This window comes from Filicampus tigris, chromosome 2 (assembly GCF_054856515.1).
Source record: "Filicampus tigris isolate MCC_2025a chromosome 2, RoL_Ftig_1.0, whole genome shotgun sequence".
Classification (NCBI taxonomy): Eukaryota; Metazoa; Chordata; class Actinopteri; order Syngnathiformes; family Syngnathidae; genus Filicampus; species Filicampus tigris.
The window spans coordinates 6,919,182-6,938,796 of record NC_141218.1 but is presented as its reverse complement, the minus strand read 5'-3'; the positions used below and the strand labels follow the sequence as shown (position 1 = coordinate 6,938,796).

Below are 19,615 nucleotides of genomic sequence, written 5' to 3'. Positions count from 1 at the left end.
GAGGCACTCCTCAACATACAAGGTGACGCTTGACGTCGACGAAAGCACGCCGTGTCGAGCCATACAGAGAAAATATGAATTCATCGTTCAGAGCAAACAAGCAGCTATTATTATAACATATATAGCTCAGATGAATACTTGCTGACAATTTAGCAAAATAATTAAAATAATTGTATTAGTTGTATTGTTCAGTATCACACTTTAACACCATTAATAATTTGATGAAAAGCTTTAAATACGTGAATATTAACTGCTCATATACAAGTTAATAAAAAAAACTGTAGATTTACTTCAAGATTTATCACTTATTATTTGTATGAAAAGTTTCTGATGGGAGAACCTTTTATTAAAGCAGAAGTCAACCCAAACCTGTTTTTTTAAGAATATGTTCTATGCAGGCCCACTCATTGACACACAGCATTCTGATTAATATTGTGTTTGTGGAGTATTAGTTAAGAAACAAAATCCACCTGTTTTTAGCTAGCTCAGGGGCGGCCATTTTGTCACTTTTGTCGACTGAAAATGACATCACACACCCTCAGATAATGACCAATCATAGCTAAGCTTCAGAAAACAGGCGAGCCAATCATAGCTCAGCTTCAGAAAACAGGTGAGCCGTGATTGGTCGTTATCTGAGCCGTGAGGGTCTGTGACATCATTTTCAGTGGACAGAAGTGACAGCCGGCCCCCTGAGATGGTTAAAAACAGGTGGATTTTGCTGCTTAACTCATATGTCATATTAATCATATTGCCTTGTTTCAACTAGTGGGCCTGCATAGAACATATTCTTGAGAAAAATATGTTTGGGTTGACTCTGTCTTTAAGGAAAATCTGAAACTGAAACAAAAATATTTCTCTCTCAGCGAGAGAGAGAGAGAGAGAGAGAGAGAGAGAGAGAGAGAGAGAGATTTTTTGACTGGTCAATTTTTGGCGAACCACTGCTTAAGAACGTGAGAGGGACAGGTTCATTTTCGTATGTAGCCATACAGTATAATGAAGTCCAATAAATATCTTACAGCATTGTATCCGATAGGAAAAAAATTAAGAATATCAGAAAATGGGTAAAAAAGCTAAAGAGGCTGGAATTGATCTTGTCTCACAATCACACCAACTATACGCTTATTGACGAGAAGTCTTTTATTCGTTGTGCATTCTTGTCTCGAGTCTTTTGTTGATTTCCTAGTCGAGAAAATAAAACCTGTTTGACTTTTTGACAAACAAGATATTGGAATCCACCAAATGTGCAAACAATCGATTTGTCAGGCGTTATTTTGGAGCCGGCCGGAAGAGGAAAGGCGACGGATTAGCGCGGCCGCCTGATGGTATCGAGCGCAAAGCCGAGCGCCATCTGTGCAAGTGGGCCACGGGGGCGGGGACACGCAACGACGGCGGCGGCGGCGCCTCATCCCGGCCGGAGCGCTCGGACTCAGGACTCAGGACTCAGGCGGGTGATGCTCGCCCCCAATACCCTCCTCCACTCGTGACGTGCAACAATGGTGGACAACCGCTACGCCACGGCGCTGGTGATCGCCTGCGTGCTCAGCCTCATGGCCACCGTGTATCTGTGCGTGGGAGTTGGCACGCAGCACTGGTACCAGTACAGCAGCCCGCCGGTGCGCGGCGAGGCCAACGTGTCCGAGCTCCGCGGCCTCTACGACGAGTTCATGGACGGAGAGTTCGACGAGAAGACGTACAGTGACACTTTGTTCCGACTCAACGGCAGCGTAGGCCTGTGGTGGCGCTGCGTGCTCGTGCCCGCCACCCCGCACTGGTACAAGGAGCCAGGTACGTGCACGCGACGCGCCTTCCAAACGGGGGTTCGGCTGTCGGAGCGATGCGCTGAAAGGTCCTGAATGACAGTCATCGTTTGACGTCACGTCACTTTGGCGACCTCTTGTGGACCAATGGCGAACGAACCTGGTCCCACGGCTGTTTTGAAGGCGTGGTTCGCCTAAAATATTTAGTACCTAACTCAAATATTGTCATAATCAAATATTTTGTAAATACGTGTCTCGGAAAATGCAATATTTAATACTGACCCCCCCCAAAAAAATCCCAAAACAAAACACGCTCGCATGGAATAATTGGAAAATAGAATGTGACGGGAACAATGAGAATCAGTTACTGGTTATTCGGGCTACTTTCCACCCTCTGGTGGACAATTGGCGAACTAACCTAACCGATCCCTCCCGTGTTTACAAGAGCGGTTCGTCTAACACAGTTCTCTCATGTATAGTGTAATTACTTACTTACCTTATACCCTGTATTTGTTTGATAAAAAAAGCCAACACGTAAGGGGTGATTTGCTACAATACACTCCTACAAAATGAAATGTATCACACTCAAATTCCATTAAAAAAATGATTAAATAGGAATGACACTATATACAGTAATAAATAAAATGTAAGAAAAGTCAACTGTAAAAGTCATTCATAACGACAGTACTTGATGCACCTGGATCAGTAAATACAGAAATAAATGCCATACTTCAGACAGATGCCTTCTTGGCGACCACAATATGGACAGCTGACGTGGCGTCTGCAAAGATGACATTTTATGTGGTCATTAGATACCAATTCTCACCATTTCCTCTGCTGACCATTTTAAGTGAGACACATCACATCCCCACTATCTTAATCTAACTTGACATTCTTGCACATACTCCTATTTTGGTGATCTCAGGTGCCAAGATGGTGTTGAAGTGCCGAAGCTTCAGCGTGCAGCAGCAACTCACGCCCAAATACAAGGAACCCGGAAACCACAACAGTGGAGAGGACATGCTGCGCACATGTAAGTCCAACAGCCACGTATGTAAGAATGACTTTGAGAAACGACCTTTCACCTCATTGGCCACTGGGGCAGTAACAATTCTGCCTAGCAAAAAGTGTCCAGACAAAATGAGATGGCGTTGATATTTCGAATTAACCACAAATCCATCACAATGAAGCGGTTGCCAAACAGCCCAACCTGCCCTGGTGTTTTGTAGACCTGTGGCGATTCCAGTTCCTCCTGCCACTCGTCTCTTTGGGCCTGGAGGTCTTAGCGGGTTTGATTGGGTTCTGTGCCTGCCTCTGCCAAAGCCTCACGCCCACGCTCGCCATTGGTGTACTTCACCTGTTAACAGGTAAGTCCTTTTATTTGCTTCATGAGGAATTCATCGCAATCTTAAGAGATTGCTAATCCATAATACACTTCATGCTTCAAATGCGTCATTTTAAGAGAATAAAGTCATTTATTTTCCCACGCAAAATTGTACTTTGTGAATGAAGTTGAATTTTGGGGGGGAGGAGAGAAAATATTCGGTCATTTTCGCTAAGAAAAAAAACAAGCATTTTTAAAAAATGTCATCTAAAGAGATAGAGCTACAAAATATTTTCTATTTTTTCCGGGGAAAATACCTACACCTTATTTTTCAGATAAGGCGCACTAAAAATCCTTTCATTTTCGCAAAAATTGACAGTGTGCCTTTTCAGTTCGTCATCTTTCAAACAAATTCCTTCCTATTTACTTTCACGCATCTAATCGCTAGCAGGCGCCCATGTTTTCGTCATACTGGAACAACAACTACTTCCTGTTTCCGTGTCTAAGAATCATGGGTAATGTAATCCCACTAAGATAATGCTGCAGTCAGACCAAACGCAAGATGAGCATTTCTGGCGGCGCGTTTCCAATGTTTCAATGCGGGACAACCTCATTACGGTCATATATGGTGTTTGCAGTCTTGAAATAATAGTCCAATTTAAAAAAATACATATTTCAATCATTCACTGCCACTGACGGCTCAAGACGTCATATTTTTAGTTTTCATTTTAAGAGAATAAAGATCTAAAGTGTGATTTCAGTGATTTTTTGGGCCTATATCAGGATAATAAAGTGTTTTTTTTTTCCCACACCTCCCATTGTAGGTCTGTGCTCATTGGCCACGGTGTGTTGCTACCTGGCGGGGACGGACCTGCTCCACAGGGTCTCCGTGCTTCCTGACAAGGTGGACGGCTCCCTGGGCTGGTCCCTCTACTTGGCGCTCATGTCCTCGCCCCTCCACATGATGGCGGCCGCCTTGCTGGTGTGGGCGGCGCGCAGCCACGGCCGCAACTACTACCGCATGGCCGCCTACCGTGTGGCCTAGACGACGCCTTTGTCCCCGACAGTCCAAAGGGAGGGACTCCTTGTTGTTCGTTTGGAACAGCACTTGGTGTTAACGGCTGCAATACCGGCCGCTATGTTGCGATGCACTTTGATGACATCACAAGTGTGCCATCACAATTGAACGGGTAAATCGTATTTATGTGGTGAATATACTTTGGAGTACGAAAGCCACATTGGGTGGAAAAAAAAGTAAATTACTAAAATAATCATGTTACAAGAAAAAAAAATCAAGTGATTAAACTTGAGGAATTACTAGAAAAAAGCTGTAAATTTGTTATGAATATTCCTATTTTCCTTGAGGAAAAAAAAAAATGGGACTATTTCGGGAACAGATAATGTTACAAGAATAAAGTCTGACTTTTTTGTGATAAAACATTTCAAGAAAGATGTAATATTATGTTACAAGTATGGTAATATTCTAGGAGAAAACAAGTGGTATTTCTTTCAAGTAAAAAAAGTCATTTCTGGAAGGGCAAGAATGAAGTTCAAATTTTGTGAGGAAAAACGGGCATCACATCACAAGGCTTAAACTCGGCGTGAAAAAAAGTTGTAAATCTATGAGAATAGTCGTGTTTTTTTTTTTTTTTGAGAAGTTGTAATTTTCTGAGAAAGACGTAATGTTACGAGAATAGTAATATTTTGGGGGAAAAAAGATGTTACGTTGTATCTCTTTTGAGAAAAAAAGTCAAAATATTTCCTGAAGACAATGAAGAATAAAACTATCATATTTTTTTTAATGAGGGGAAAAAAGGGCAAACTGTGACAAGGCTTAGGTTTTATTTTTCTTAAGAAAAAAATGTTGTAATCTTATGCCAAATAAAGTTATATCTTTTGAGAAAAAGGCGAAATGTCACGAGATTGTCAGAATATTTTGAAGGAAAAAAAGACTAGGTAAGAAGAATCAAGTTGTATTTTTAGTGTGACGAAAGGAATAAAGGTAAAAGCTTGAATCCTATGAAAATGAAGCTGTACTTTTGAAAGAAAAAAATATTTAGAAACAATCTTCCTGGAATAAAAACGTATTTTGGGGGGAGAAAACATCACAGTCTTAGGAGGGGGCAAAAAGCACCACGTTGAGTGGAAAAAAAAACTGCATTTAGGTTCATGAGGGAATACTGCCATTCCTTTTATTCCTTTTAGAAATTACAACCTTTTTTCCCTCCGGTTTTATTTTCAGAGTGACTGTAGCTCCTTGGTGAAAAATTACAACTGTACATTACTTTGTAATCTAAGTTGGTATTTATTTATTATTTCCAATGTGTGTGTTTCTTTTTTTGTTTTGTTTACATTTTGTTAGGGTTAGTCATTGATTCAACTTGTAAGCACTTCTTTCCTTGTGTTTGTCCCTGTTTTTCTTTTTCCACAATTTTCACACACTACAGTGCACAAACAACATTCACATACGCTGCTGCAAGCGGAGATTAAAAAAAAAAAAAAAAAAGGATATCCCTGCCCGTCAAGCATTATGAATGTATGCCGTATTGCGATACAGCTACTGCTGGATTCTTTTTAAACGTTGCAGGCTTTCGTGAACTTCTGCTTTTTAGACATTTTCAAATCAGTAGATTTCTATGACATGCTGTTTAATAACAAATGTTGCTTCAATACGTATGCGACGTGCTCTTGATGTGTGATATGTAAGCGTACCTGTGTTGTTGTTTTTTTTAAATAAAACCTTTTTTTTCATACGTTTGTGTTGATTGTCCACGGCATTCTTTTTTTTTTTTTTATCTCATTCCTCCTCTTCTTCCGACACAAAGTTAGTCGGATGGCCCTCTTTGTGCACCCGCAGCGTCGGCAGGGTGACGCTCCTCTTCCTGGCGAGGTAGAGCGCCACGCCCTTCTCGTAATAAGCGCACTCATTGATGAAGAAGGGATAAAGAGGTTCGCTGCCCTTGTAGCGCAGAGTTTGTCCCAAAAACGTCTGGAACATGGGCTCCTCGGGGCGCAGCAGGCAGAAGTCTCGGTCCTGCCAGGAGAGACCTTCTCTTTATACCAACTGATTTTCCCAAGAAAAGACCGTCAGAGACCAAATGTGATTTCCCTCAACAGAGAAAGGTTTTAATGACCAGAAAAGTGACATTTTTTTTTTCAATAAGTCATATTTTGGTGAAAAAACTAAGGGAAAACTAATGTTTTATGGAGTTAAGACGTCAAACATTCATTTTGTTTTTAGAAAAACTGTTGAGTGAAATCGTATTTTTACCAAGAATGAGGTCACGTTTACCCCCCCTCCAAAACAAGATCATCTTATGAGAATCAAGTCTTGTCTTGTAACCTTAAAGCGGGAGTCAACTCAAACATTTTTTTCAAGAATATGTTCTATGCAAGCCCACTGGTTGAAACAGGGCATTCTGATAAATATTGCGTTTGTGGAATAAGTGTTAATCCACTCGTTTTTAGCCATCCCGGGGGCGGCCATTTTGCCTTCTGTCGACTGAAGATGACATGCTGCTCACAGCGACCAATCACGGCTCGGATTCAGAAAAAAGGTCAGCCGTGATTGGTCGTTGTGAGCAGTTGTGACGTCATTTTCAGTCGACAGAAGACAAAATGGCCGCCCCCGGAGATGGCTAAAAACGAGTGAATTTTGCTGCATAATTTATATTCCACAAACGCACAATTAATCAGAATGCCGTGTTTCAACTAGTGGGCCTGCTGGCAACATATTTTTGAAAAAAATATGTTTGGGTTGATTTCTACTTTAAGAGAATAAAGATAGATTTTTCAAAGAATTAAGTGTTTTTTTTTTGTTTTTTTTTAATAAAGGCAATCTTACGAGAACAAGTTTGTAACCCGCTCCAAATCATCGTCAGATTTGTTTGTCACGAGGAGAAACTCTTGAGAAGTCGAATTTTCCACCTCCACACGAGTTCTGTACCTGAAGTTGAGGATGAACCGCCGCCGTGATGTTTTGTGTGTCGCCTTCTCTCGGGTAGTCGACGTGTCCGACCACGGTGAACACGTCCACCGGGCCGCCCTCGAAAACTGCGCCTGAACCACAGAAGACGGGCAAGTGAGGCAGGACCCGTTTCGCACGCGCGCTTTGCAGTGTTTTCGCGCACCCGAGTTGAAGAGGCGCACCCAGTCGAGCGTGTGCTGCAGGCTGTCTTTCATGGCCGTGTAGACGTTGGACCTCACCACGCCGTGAGGCTGAGGACCGATCTCGAGAGCTGAAAGTACAAATTAGCACCTTGCAATTACGAGCGGCTTGCAAATGTACAGTGAACTGCCGCCAATACGGTGGTGCCGTGAAATGATTGGAAATCACTAAGGCAAAAATAATTAGCATGAAAGTCATTGTTTGTGCATAGGATTTTTTTATTTTATTTTTTTCACTAAAAGCTTGTTTTCTGCGTTTTTGGTGGAAAATAGGTGATCTAGGTGAAACAAACCCATATTTTACCACTGATTACAAAAAAAAAAAAAAAAATGGTGTAAGGTAGAAACAAACTTTTGCAAGTGGGGGTGAAAGAAGAGGGTCTAATCTTTCATTTGGTAGTTTCTGTGTTTAGACACAATATCCTGTGTTCCTTGAAAGATCAATCAAAATGGCCGGCACTCAGAAGGATCTTTTTTTTATGGCTGGCATTGAAAGAGTTAAGATGCTGTAAGAGTCTTTTTTTTTTTTGCAGAGCATAAAGAATATATGCCTATGAGTATTGTCATATTCCAGTCACTGTCTAAATGTGTTGCTCCACCGTTTTTATATCCGTTGCAGGTCAATTTGTAAATAGGATTCACTGTACCCTGAATGCATTCGTGCAGAAATCACACGTACCAAAACCATGTTTTCCCACTGAATCGAGAGAAAATGACTCCGCGTCGGGGACGTCAAAATGTATGTACCTCACTGGTATATCTGGCATCTGCCTCTGAAAAAAAAGAAACATGTAAAGCGGAACATCAACATATCATCGCTGTGCTGTGAAAAACGCTTCTCTCCAATTTTGGAAACTTTTTAAATTTTCACTTCAATGCAATGTCTGTAACGTGGAAACATGATTTATGTAAAAATAAGAAAATGAAAAAAAAAAAAAAAAAGGGAGATAAGTGTTTTTCACATGACAGCGGCGATACGTTATCATGGGTAAAATAAACGTGTTTACGTGTCAAATTGAGTTTTCGGGGCATACCTGCAGGTGACGGAATACATGCAAGCAGATCCAGTCGGAGTCGGAAAAGGCGATGACGCACAGTCCCATGTTGGACGTGCTGTTGTGGAGGTCGCAGACGAGATCCACGGCTCGCGCGCTCCCTTTGGGCCCCAGCAAGGCGTTCAGTTCCCGGGCTCGGGTCATCTCGTAGGGGGCCGCGTCGACCACGGGCCCGCTGAGGGTGACCGGGGACGGAAAATGACGCCAAGATCTCATCAATTGTTTTCAGATTTGATATTATCGCCTGTAGACGGCTACTATTTCAAATAAGAGTTGTTTGACAGCTTGAGTACGGAATAAGCAGGATGGGACACTTTGGAACGGTCAAGAAGTGCGTCGGGCTTACGCGAGGGCGGCGTGGGTGAAGCATCGGTTCAGGTCGGTGTCGAGGTATCGGCGGCAGAGCCGGGTGGCGCGGGGGTTGGCCAGCACCGCCCGCACGGACACGTCCCTGCCAGCCTCTGAGTCTGTCGCCGTCCTCATCAGCTCGCTGACCAAGTAGACCCCGGAGAGCTCGTTGCCGTGGGTACCGCCGCAGACAGCGACCCGAGACAATCCCGGCAGGCGGACCTCCATCTGATTGCGGGGCGCGCAAATGAGCTTTGGTCTCCCGTTGGTGGAAACGTGCAGGGAAGCGGAACACCTTACCCTACTTGATGAAACAAATCACTATTCGGCATCCAAAGATCCCAAATGAAGACGTGGGAGTCTCCTCTCGCCTGCTCCACCTGCCATCGTTGCATTTCTCTCCCCTCTTGCACGTTCGCTCCCCCTTTTTGCGCCCTCTACCCGGGCTTTCACACCACTTTCCCTGAGTCAGCACTCTCACTTTTGCACGCACTGCACTGCATCGCAGGCAGGGTGTGTCCCGGGTCGGTATCGGACGAGAGTGCGGGGAGACTTAATAACTCACCCTTGAGATGAGGTCACGAGCTCGGAAGGGCATGACATCATCCGTTTGGTAAATAGTGGACGGAAAGAAGGGGCATTTATTTAATCAACTGCCGATGGGGCGGGTGGGGAGGCAGTACAAAGTATAAAAAGCACCACACACCCTGCATTTATCTCCGAATGATAGCAAGATAAGTTCATAAAAATTTTTTTTAAAAATAAATACATAACAAGGCACCTAGACTGCGCTATAAAGATTTTTTTTCGCCCCCATTTACTGTTTGCACGCGGGCGTACTATTGATTTAACAGGCTAACAGAAGGCAAGCTGAGCACAGAAAGTGCTCGGGGCAATGTGACTTGCAAACACTAAATAGCTGGGACGATAACAAAAAGCGCAAGTGGAGTACAGAGACCGCGATAGATATGGATCGGGATTGTAAATTGTCTCACTAAGGATTGGACATGCCCGTTTTAAGTCAGGATAACAACCTGGGCGCAGGAGGTGCGCCGGTGCTTCTATTTTCAAACGACAGACTGGTATGCTAAAATAAAGCAAAATGGCAAACTGACTGCAGAAGGCACTAGAGCAGATCAGAAAATCCCATTTTCATTTACATCAATGGGTAGTATTTCAAATGTCATCCACCTGGTCATGAATACTGTTCCAGGGGATATTTTTTTTTTTTTAACTCAACTTTGACACAGAGTACAGACTTAAGGTGGAGTTAAACATAAAAAGACATTTCAATAGCAAGGCGGAAAACTGTAAACAGATGTGACATTTTGCTGCATATACTTTGAACGGCGAAACAATTTTCCACATATTCATATCAAAATAAAAGTAATCAAAAGCAACTTGTTTGACATTACAGCGTTTATTAAAGATTTCCTCTTCCTGGATACAAAATCGCAAACAAATGTTCTTATGTCTCTTCTCTCGGTCGAGCACGAAATCTCCCTTTTTGGTGACATGAAACAACAGAAAAATGCCTCACCGTTTTTTCCAGACATTATTATACATTTATAAAATCAGATGTTTTTTTAGATTCTTTGTCTTGATTAAGTACACTTACAAACAACGAGAACAAAAAAGACGAAACACTTTTTTTGGTGTCAAAATGTGCTTGCATATGTTTTTTTTTTTCTTCTTTCTTTTATTTATTTATCTTTTTTTAATCAGCACTGCATTTACTTTAAATGTGTCTATTCTTCACACCATAAAACAAGTATTTCTCTTTAAAACAGAAAAAAAAATAATAATAATCACTTCGGCCTTCTCTGACTTGCGACCGTATTAAAACCTGAGCGTCCAGTTCACTCACACATTTTTTTTTTTTCTGACACGTGAGCGCAGGTTGTCTAAGGCGAGGAGGAGAGATGTAGCACACTATTCTATCACAGTTGAACAAGATGACGCCCCCTCTCCCGCACACTCCACACACACACACACACACGCACACACACACACACCCAACCACACAACACAGTCGCACAGTTAAGCGACGTTACATTAAGACACAAATAATCAGATAAACCAGAAATTGTCTTCATGAAGGCCACCGATTGATCGCACATATTTGAGAGATGGATGCGGAAGGAAGCACTACTTACGTCAAACTTGTGGGCCCACCACCGTCCTGGAGGTCTCTTAGAACAGAGAACCTACAAGTACGGTAACTTTTTGTTTTTTTTTGTTTTCTTTTTCTTCTTCTGTTTGTTTAAGCGGTTGAGTCGGTGGTCAAAATATGTCCGGGCAGCCCTCCCAGTAGCCGCGCTCCTTGGCTTCCCAGTAGCCGCCCTTATAGATGTGGACCTGCTCACCGGTGATTCGGTCCTGGCAGCGCTCGAACCAAAGTGCCTTGTAGAGGTCGTGAGGCGCGCCTGGGGAGGGCAGAAAGTCGGCGTTAGCGAAGGCGCGGAAATCCCCGATGGGACGAAGGCGAGCGCGGGAAGGTGACAAGAGAAGGAAGGAATACTTGCTTTTCAGTGATGCGTCAGTAAGAGAATCCTCATCGACAGCTTTTGAAAAAGAGAATTGGAACATGGATTTTTTTTTTTTTAACCCCTTACTTTACTAATCCCCCTTTGAGTCCCTCCAGGATTTTGCTGCAGTGCGCCATGTTGTCGACTGTTTCACAAGGAAAATGGGTCACGACTTGGCCAAAAAAAAAAAAAAAAAAGGTACAGGGCACCAGTGAGATAAGTGTCGACTGTCCTGATATACAGTGTGGCCAACAAGTAATGGGCAACTTAAAAAATTGCAAGTTCACCCACTAAAAAATGTACGAAAGGTGTGTTTGTGTGAAGTCAACCCCCAAATTTTCTTTACAATAGTGTAAACATGGCATCCTGATTACAATTGTGTTTATGGAAGCAAAATCCACCCATTTTTATCCATCTCAGGGGGCGGCCATTTTCTCACTTGCTGTCGGCTGAAAATGACATCACAGTTGCTCAGGGCTCAGGTAACGACCGATCCCGGCTCATCTGTTTTCTGAGGCGGATCCGTGACTGGTCGTTTCCTGAGCTCTGAGCAGCTGTGATGTCATTTTCAGTCGACAGCAAGTTTCAAACGCCTGCCCCCGAGAAGGATTAAAACAGGAGGATTTTCCTGCTTAATTCGCATTCCACAAGCACAATATTAATCAGAATATCAAGTTTAGACTAGTGAGACTAGAACATATGGTAAAGACAAGTTTTGGGTTGACTTCCTCTGCCTGGAATTGACCCAAAAATAAGGAGAAATCCTGGAAGGTGCGCCCTATCCCAACTGGAGAGAAAGTAAAGCGTATTTGATGGAATGGGGTCAAACCTTCATCGGGATGGCTGGAGGTGCGCTGGCTGAGCGCCTCCCTCTCGCGCTCGCGCCGGGCGAGGCGCTGCTTCTCCTCCAGCCGCTGCTTCTCGCCGTTGGCCTCGTCCCAGCGCCCGTCCTCCATCAGCCGCTGGTCGGGGCGGCGCCGGCTGTCCGTGGGCGCCACGGGCTCCTCGGGCTCATTCAGAGTGAGCGCCAGGGTGGTGAAGTAGTACATGGTCTCCGCGCCTTCACTGCGGCCCAGCCGAGATGACAAATTGCCGAGGTTACTTTAAGGGAAGGAGCCAAATAGCGGCTTCCACTCAAACGTTATCAGTGGGCGCTCTTGAACACATAAACGCCGCACCTGGAATACACGCACCTACATGGACTTTGTTTGGCTAGTCCTTACTGACTCATTCAAGTATTTCCTCAAATAGTTGCCATTGCGCTAACAGTTGCCGCGATTCCGCTGATCTTCCCACACACTTACGGCAGAGGGTTCCTCCGCCACACCTCTCGGGCTTTCAGGGTTTGGTAGACGGTCTTCTGTTTGCCCTCGGAGCCGTTCTCCCCGCCGCGGCTGCTTTGCATCACGCGGGAGAACTCCATCTTTTCGTCCCACGTGCCCGACAGCACGTAGTGGGCTTTGCCGTCCTTGTCCATCACCACACCGGTCACCTGAGGAGGGCGAAGGCGGGACAAAGACGTCAGTCCTCGTGTGCAGATTCCACCGGAGGAGCCAATGAAGACGACGACGACGACGACGACGACAAAAAAAAAAAAAAAAAGTGCAATTCTCACCTTTCTGGCCACGTCTCTGGAAAAGTAACTGTAAGGCGCAAATTTCAAATGGCAGCGGTCTCCTGTTGTGTGGTTCACCACATCGATCTCTCCCGACTACAATCAGAGAGGACATTTTGTAACTATCTAACCCTAACCCAGTACCCAGGGGAAATGGGTTATGGATTCTCTGCATAATCAAAGTAACCAACCAACTGAACTAACTGAGTATTAGTGATGTAAACAGTATGAGAATCACCGGTCGAGTATACGATGTTATGTTTTCTTCTCTCTGTCTCTCGAGCAGTGATTGAAAATGAACAAAAAAAAAAAAAAAAAAAAAATCTGAATAATAATTATTCAGTATCTCAATAATGACTTTGGCAACTTCTACATTTCTGACAGAGGCTGCTTTGGAATCTCACCTGGTCGATCCAGAGTTTCCCAACTATGATGTTGTGCACTGTGGTGGTCACTTTCTTCCACGTGTAGTGATTGTTGCCCTTGTCAAAGATGGCGTGAATGGTGCCTGCGGGGGATGCGCAGCGTCCCGAGGACGGTTTTCAACACGCTAGGAAGTAGGCGGCGCTTTGGCTCGGGTTGCGAAGCGCTCTTACCTAACGGCATGATGGAGAGATATTTGCCCCGGAATTTGCTGGCGACGGTGATTTCCTGACGAAGAGTCCAGCCGCGATCGGAGATGGCGTGATGGGCCGCGGCCGGCGGGTGATGACTGACCTGGAGGGAGAAATATTAGCGCCGGTGAATCGGTGAAAACGCTAACGTTTGATATTGCCTATGTAACATTATCAATTTCACCAAAACACTTGTATTGCTGTTGAGATTGAATGGTTATTTCCTTGATTTTGTTACTTTTTTTTATGTTCACACCTGTACATTAATGACGAGAGATGATCTGCGTGCTGCTGGGAGCGATCGCACAGTGGCGTCACGCTGCGTGTGCGAGCCCCGGTCACTCACGTACTCCACGTGGCCGAGGTAAGATACACGCGTCGCTCTCTCCCGATAGCCGCGCTAATTGACGTGGTAGAGCTCGCTGTTCCGACAAATGGGTCGCGCTGTGGTCGTTAGTGCTGCTATTGGAGATACTCTGGGTGATTTTGGGCGTTTGCTGTAGGGAGACATTTGGGGCCGTTGTCCATCGCGGGCTAAGCTAATACCGCTAACGCCGATTAGCGCACGCCTTACTTGTATTGTTTGTGATCTCCAGGGGGGATGTAAATGCACGTCAGTCTCATGCGTCATTACATGTACCCCAGGTGGACTAATAAAACGCCGCGTGAGACCCAGTCTACTTGACCGAAGAAACAGAACCGGTTACACCTGCCTCGCCAGTATAGAGTGTGGCGTATACGATTTGTTGGGTTCACAAATGACAAGCGCAAGAAGCTAACATAGCGGTCTTCGTCAAGACTCGGCGCCCTTACCTGCTCGCACAGCGAGCGGTAGCCGCTCTCCCGCCGGCGGTCCAGCTCGTACGTCTCGCCCAGCAGCGGGTTGAAGGGCTTGCCCGTGCGGTGGACGGTGGTGGAGTAAGACGAGACGGAGAAAGCGGCCACGTAGCACATCTGCTCCAGCGAGCTGTGGCACTTGGTCGCCTTGTCCAGCAGCTCGTGGTACTCCAGGTCCTCGGAGAGACGCTGCAGCATGGAAATGGGCTCGTTGAAGTTCACCTACAGGATCAAAAGCGTTAGCGTGAAAAGGCATTTTTAGAAGGACGATTAGCCGTCCCTAATCGCGTTGTCGCTCAACGTGAGTCGCTCACGGGCATGGGAATCTTGGAGAGCTCTTTGCCGATGCAGTTTCTCATGATGCTCCACAGGTTGAGTGAGTAGTTGGGCTTGTCCGGGATGCGCGTGCGCCGCCTCTTCAGTGGCAACAACTCCTGCGAGGACGACTCCTGGTTCATGGCCAGAGGCTCCTCGTTGAGCTGAAAACGCAGCAAATATTTTGACAGGAATCAAATGAGCATTTTCAGCAAAATAACACTCTTAACAGGCCAGGACTAAAGGTCGTCATTAACTGCTTTCAGAGAATAAAGGCCGCACACGTTAAAATCGAGACATATTAAGCAGACTCAAATAATTTTACAATGAAACATTGTAATATTTGGAAAAATAAAGCAAAAGGGGAACCTTATAATGTCGTAAGAATAAAGTTGTAACTTTACAAGATAAAAGGGGTTGTTCTATTACAAAATAATGGCGTAAAGAAAGTCCGTTTCGAGGATAAACCTTGTATTATTTCAAAAGATAAAGTCAGACTCACAAGAAAAACTAATAAAGTCATCATTTCATGAGATGAAAGTAATGAGTGTAGTCATCATTTTACATGAGGAGAATTAAAAAAAAAAAAAAAAGGAGTAATGACAAAAAGAACCGAGTAAAATTAATAAAGTTGCAATTTTCAATGAGAAAATATCTACACTACAAGCTAAAAGTCCGAGTAAAAATGTTTCACCCGCCACTACTTAAAGCACTGCAATTGAAAAAAAGTCACTTACCGATTGATCATCCGAACACATTTCACTATTGAATCCGCTGGCATTACTGCTCGACCTCCTGGAACAAACGATGGAACATTTTCACGTTCATATTAACAACAACACAAAACTACAGGAACTACTGTGTTTGTGCTCCCGCGGGCCCGTACTAACTTGTGGAAGTGAGGATCCGCCGGAACGGTGATGAACTCGGGGGCTTCTTCCACGGCGTCAAAGAACTCGTTGTCGTCGTCCTCGTCGCTGCCCTCGCCTTTCGTCGCTGCCACGGCGCCTGTCGAAGCCCATGAGGAAATCGGATCAGAAAAATATAATCGGAATTTGCTGTGATGTTGCAAGACTAAAGTCAAAGATAACAATTCTAATTTCAGGGATAAATAGTACCTTGAAAAATGAAGTCATAATCTGTGGTTTACTAAAACAAAATAAGCTAATCTTACAAATACAAAATAACTCACAATACTATGTGAGTAAAGTCATAATTTCCTGAAAAATATATCAAATCATGCGGAATAAAGTCATAAAGACACTAAAGTGTTGATTTTTGAAGCCAGCGGCCACTGCGCCCGTTTACTCTTATTGTCGGCGGTAGCGTTGGCCTGCGCGGCCGCCCCGCGGAAGGCTCGCTCCAGGTGGTTGTGCTGCTTGGCCAGCTGCTCCAGCGTCTCCTCCAGTCGCACCCGCTGCTCCCGCTCCGCCTGCAGCGCCTTCTGCCAACGCTTGCTGTGTGCCTGCGCCAGCGCCAGGAAGTCTCGGCACGCCTTCAAAGTTCCATCGCAGCAAAAAAAAAAACCAAAAAAAAAAAAAAAAAAAAAAAAAAAAAACCACAATTATGCCAAAAGGAACGTGTCGCTTTTAATTTCACACAATAAAAAGTCATACTATGGGAATAGTGTTGAAATTTTTAGAGTTATAGATAGACTATTGCTATGACAATTGCGCTGTAACTCCAAGACAAAAATATTTAAATATTTCCAAAGTAATCATCAAGTCTTGGCGTCACAAGAATACAATCGAGAATAAAGTGTTACGTTTTTCTGCAATGTAGCAGCACAAGTGTGAACTGACATTGATCATGGCATTGGAGGTGATGCGGAACAGCGTGGCTCTCTCCGTCACCTGACGAATTTTATCCCCCGCCTCTCCCGTCAGACGCGAACTGTCCAGCTCCGACAAAGACCTGCACCACAGTTGATGAGATGTCAGTCATATATTGTCACCGTTTTCATTGGCAAGCAACATTTTCTTTTAAAACCTTAAGTGAACGATTATTTGTTTTTTAATCCAAGAAAAAAGAAATGACTTTTTTTTTCTTTTTTTTTTTAAATCTCAACATTAATGCTAGTTTTGTTAGAATGTCAATGGCATCTTGTATAGTATATTAGCATTAATCTATCTGACTTTCTTAAATTATACGTTTTAGTTAAATACAAACTACATCTTTCTTTTTGTTTTATGTTAAATTTGAACTGGGAGTGGCAAACTTGCATCAAATGATGAAAAAATGTTGGCGTTTTTGTGTTAGATTAAAAAAAAAAAAAACCTAACAAAATAATCACTTCAGTCACTTTTTAATGTTTTCATTTTCGATTGCCAACTGAAGATGTAGAAACAAAGGATACATGGATTGTATTGATTAAGATAACCCGACCTCTGGAGGGCGGAGCCATGCTTGGAGATGAGATCGTTGCACGTGCTCAGATCCTCCACCTTGCTGCCCAGGGTCCGCAGTGCCGTCTGGACTTCGGAATTCTGCGAGCCGCCAACGCTGCTTTGTCCGGAAGGCGGGGTCGGGGCCAAATGAGAGAAGTCGTCACCTGAGTCATCTGTTCACAATCAGGGCAAGAAAAAAAAAATCTATTCCGTTTCCTTGTCTCTGACTGTTGACATATTTTAAAATGCAAAGAACGTAATAAAATACTGAAGTTGTACTTTAACAAGAGTTATATTATGAAAAAAGTATGAACAAATAAAAGTTGTAATTTTATAAGATAAAAGTTCCCATATTATAGAAATAGTCCCAAATACAAGAAAAACCTTGTAATGTAGCGCGAATAAAGTTGTACTTCCGCAGGTAAATGTTGTAGTGCAAGACTTAAGTCGGAGTTCTACAAGATAGTCATAACATGGTAATGTCATGTTGACAGTTAACAAGCTTTTGTATTATCTCAAGTGTTTTTGCTACTTTGTTTGCTTTACCGGACTCGGTCTGAAGGCGCGCCGCTTTGGCCTTGGCCAGCTCGAGCGCGGTGATCCAGCGCTGTCGCTCCACCTCGCAGCTGGCCTTCAGGTGGTACGTCTGCGCGCCGCCGTTGGAAATGACAAAGTTGCACGCGTCGTCCACAGTGATGGTCGCTGTGGCCAGGTTGATGGTGCCGCGGCAAGTGTGGCCCATTTCCGCCTGGGTCCTGAAAAGTCAACAGAGAAAAATAAAACTATCATGATAGAAATGACGATAATATGTTAAAAAAAAAGACAATGAAAATAATATTCGAAATGTAAAAAATTAGGTGGCCTTGAAAGTCATTAAAACATTTATACATTGAATAAAATACTGATTGCAAATAATATTCTTACCAAAAAAAAAAAAAATATATATATATATATATATATATATATATATATATATATATATATATATACACACACACACACACACACACACACACACACACACACATTTATATATTTCATTTCCACCCGTTACGAAAGTCAACAGGGGAAAAAAGTACAAAATAATAATCATCATAATACAGCACAAAAATAATTGGATGAGAAATAATAACAGATTATTGTGGAATAAATATCTATAAAAATGTTGGTTAACTTAAGGTTTAAGATAAATATAATATTACCAATTTAAAATAGATCAAGTTCAAGATTTTAAAGTCATATAAATATTTATAAGAGAAATATAAGAAGACACTTTTTTTTTTTTATTGTGTAGCGCATTTTCATGTGGGTCCGGAAAATAATAAAGACATTAATTAAAAAAATGTAAAAATCACAACAAAAATAAAATAAATTGAGCACATGAGAACATTTTATAACAAATCAACAAAGCCTAAGGCTGCAACTCGATCAAAAACAGGACATTATTTAAAACACACACAAATTACTATTCAGGTGCTGGTTTGCCCTGAAAATGCATGACAAAATTGGCAAATGTCTCGATCGTTGTTTTCCAAAGAAAAAGCAGAAGCTTGCAAATGTCTGTCTTTGAAGAAACACAAAGATATTTGTTCTTCTTTATGGACAATTACAGAAATTGGAGAATATTTACTGGTGGGAGGCTGGAATTCCGAGGAATTCAACAATGTGAAGTTAAAGTCTTGGAACAATTAATAGATTATCAAAGTATTTGTCGATTAATTTGATAATCGATTAGTTCCCCATCAAGTTATTCATTTTTACAGCTCTTATTCAAAGACAAATGAAACTGCTGCCTTTCGCTTTGTTTTTCACCAATATCATACCTGTAGTAGGACAACAAGCCATTACTCAAGACGAACCAGCGCCTCTGATAGCCCTTGATGTAATTAGTCCACTTGAACACCCATCCCTTGTACGTGTCTCCAGCTGGGATCGGAGTGGCTGTCTTGGGCTCGGACATCACAATCCCCAGAACCCAGACACCAATGCACAGAACCTAAAAGACACCGACAGACAAAGGAGGGCAGGGAAGGAGAAAGAAAGAGACGTTTTTAGACACTCCGGAGTGATGAGTTGGGGCACAGTTTCTACTCTTACTGTTGTGTGGCATGACAGGTCAAAGTTCAACTAGTTGAAGTGCAAATAACATATCATTTATTGTCCCGTCCATGCTATGCTGTGCAACAAACACAAAAACAACATGTTTACCTTGACGTGTCCCTAAGTTGACAGCTCAGGCAAGCGAAGTCACTGCTAATATTGACACCTAGACCAGTAGTAAGTAAAGATGGCTACTTAGCTCACGGAGGCTAACTGACCAGCAAGCTAACGTCGACAATGGGGGACAGAACGCGGCGAAAAGCGTCCAAAAAGAGCAGCTGGCGTGGCTATAGATTAAAATGCCGCCGTTGAGTGGATGAAACATTTCTCACTAAGAGCGTCAAGAGTGTCAGTTGTACAGCTGCGCACAACTCTAGCTAGCTACTTCTAACTAGCCTATAGTGCTAGGTGGGTCCACCCGGTGCCACATTAATTGCTCTCCGTGTAGAAACAATCCCGGGCGCATGCGTACGCCGTACAGTTGCCTGTAAAGTATCGACGTGGAGTTTTTCCTCCACCACCAAAGTTTTCTACTTTGTGCACATAAGAAAATCGATGGTTCCCATTA

At 43.3% G+C, this 19,615-nt stretch overlaps 3 protein-coding genes across 5 annotated transcripts; 1 reads left to right on the top strand and 2 right to left on the bottom strand.

Annotated features, from left to right (window-relative positions):
* Positions 1–950: 950 nt before the first annotated feature.
* On the top strand, positions 951–5,829 carry LOC147151099 (claudin domain-containing protein 1-like). Its single transcript, XM_086054882.1, has 4 exons — positions 951–1,785; positions 2,683–2,790; positions 2,987–3,124; positions 3,906–5,829. The coding sequence occupies exons 1-4, from the start codon at positions 1,494–1,496 to the stop codon at positions 4,124–4,126; spliced, it is 759 nt and encodes a 252-aa protein (XP_085911008.1). The 5' UTR covers positions 951–1,493; the 3' UTR covers positions 4,127–5,829.
* LOC147151098 (N-acyl-aromatic-L-amino acid amidohydrolase (carboxylate-forming) B-like) lies at positions 5,095–10,054 on the bottom strand. Of its 2 annotated transcripts, XM_086054869.1 has the most exons (7): positions 8,952–10,054; positions 8,650–8,879; positions 8,283–8,478; positions 7,928–8,021; positions 7,212–7,319; positions 7,028–7,140; positions 5,095–6,115 (listed from the first exon to the last, which is right to left on the bottom strand). In XM_086054869.1, exons 2-7 carry the CDS (start codon positions 8,877–8,879, stop codon positions 5,879–5,881), a joined length of 978 nt encoding a protein of 325 aa, XP_085910995.1. In that variant the 5' UTR covers positions 8,952–10,054; the 3' UTR covers positions 5,095–5,878. The 2 variants fall into 2 exon arrangements, with proteins under 2 accessions (XP_085910995.1, XP_085910990.1); XM_086054864.1 differs by having other exon boundaries at positions 7,028–7,319.
* A 155-nt stretch (positions 10,055–10,209) lies between these two features.
* osbp (oxysterol binding protein) lies at positions 10,210–19,505 on the bottom strand. 2 transcript variants are annotated; one of them, XM_086054835.1, is made up of 17 exons: positions 19,156–19,505; positions 18,771–18,943; positions 17,494–17,702; positions 16,946–17,120; positions 16,363–16,474; positions 15,869–16,055; positions 15,451–15,568; positions 15,298–15,355; positions 14,560–14,724; positions 14,222–14,467; positions 13,391–13,511; positions 13,199–13,302; positions 12,795–12,890; positions 12,484–12,671; positions 12,009–12,244; positions 11,177–11,215; positions 10,210–11,077 (listed from the first exon to the last, which is right to left on the bottom strand). In XM_086054835.1, the coding sequence occupies exons 2-17, from the start codon at positions 18,905–18,907 to the stop codon at positions 10,935–10,937; spliced, it is 2,334 nt and encodes a 777-aa protein (XP_085910961.1). In that variant the 5' UTR covers positions 18,908–18,943; positions 19,156–19,505; the 3' UTR covers positions 10,210–10,934. The 2 variants fall into 2 exon arrangements, with proteins under 2 accessions (XP_085910961.1, XP_085910962.1); XM_086054836.1 differs by lacking the exon at positions 11,177–11,215 and having other exon boundaries at positions 19,156–19,504.
* Between the last annotated feature and the right edge of the window lie 110 nt (positions 19,506–19,615).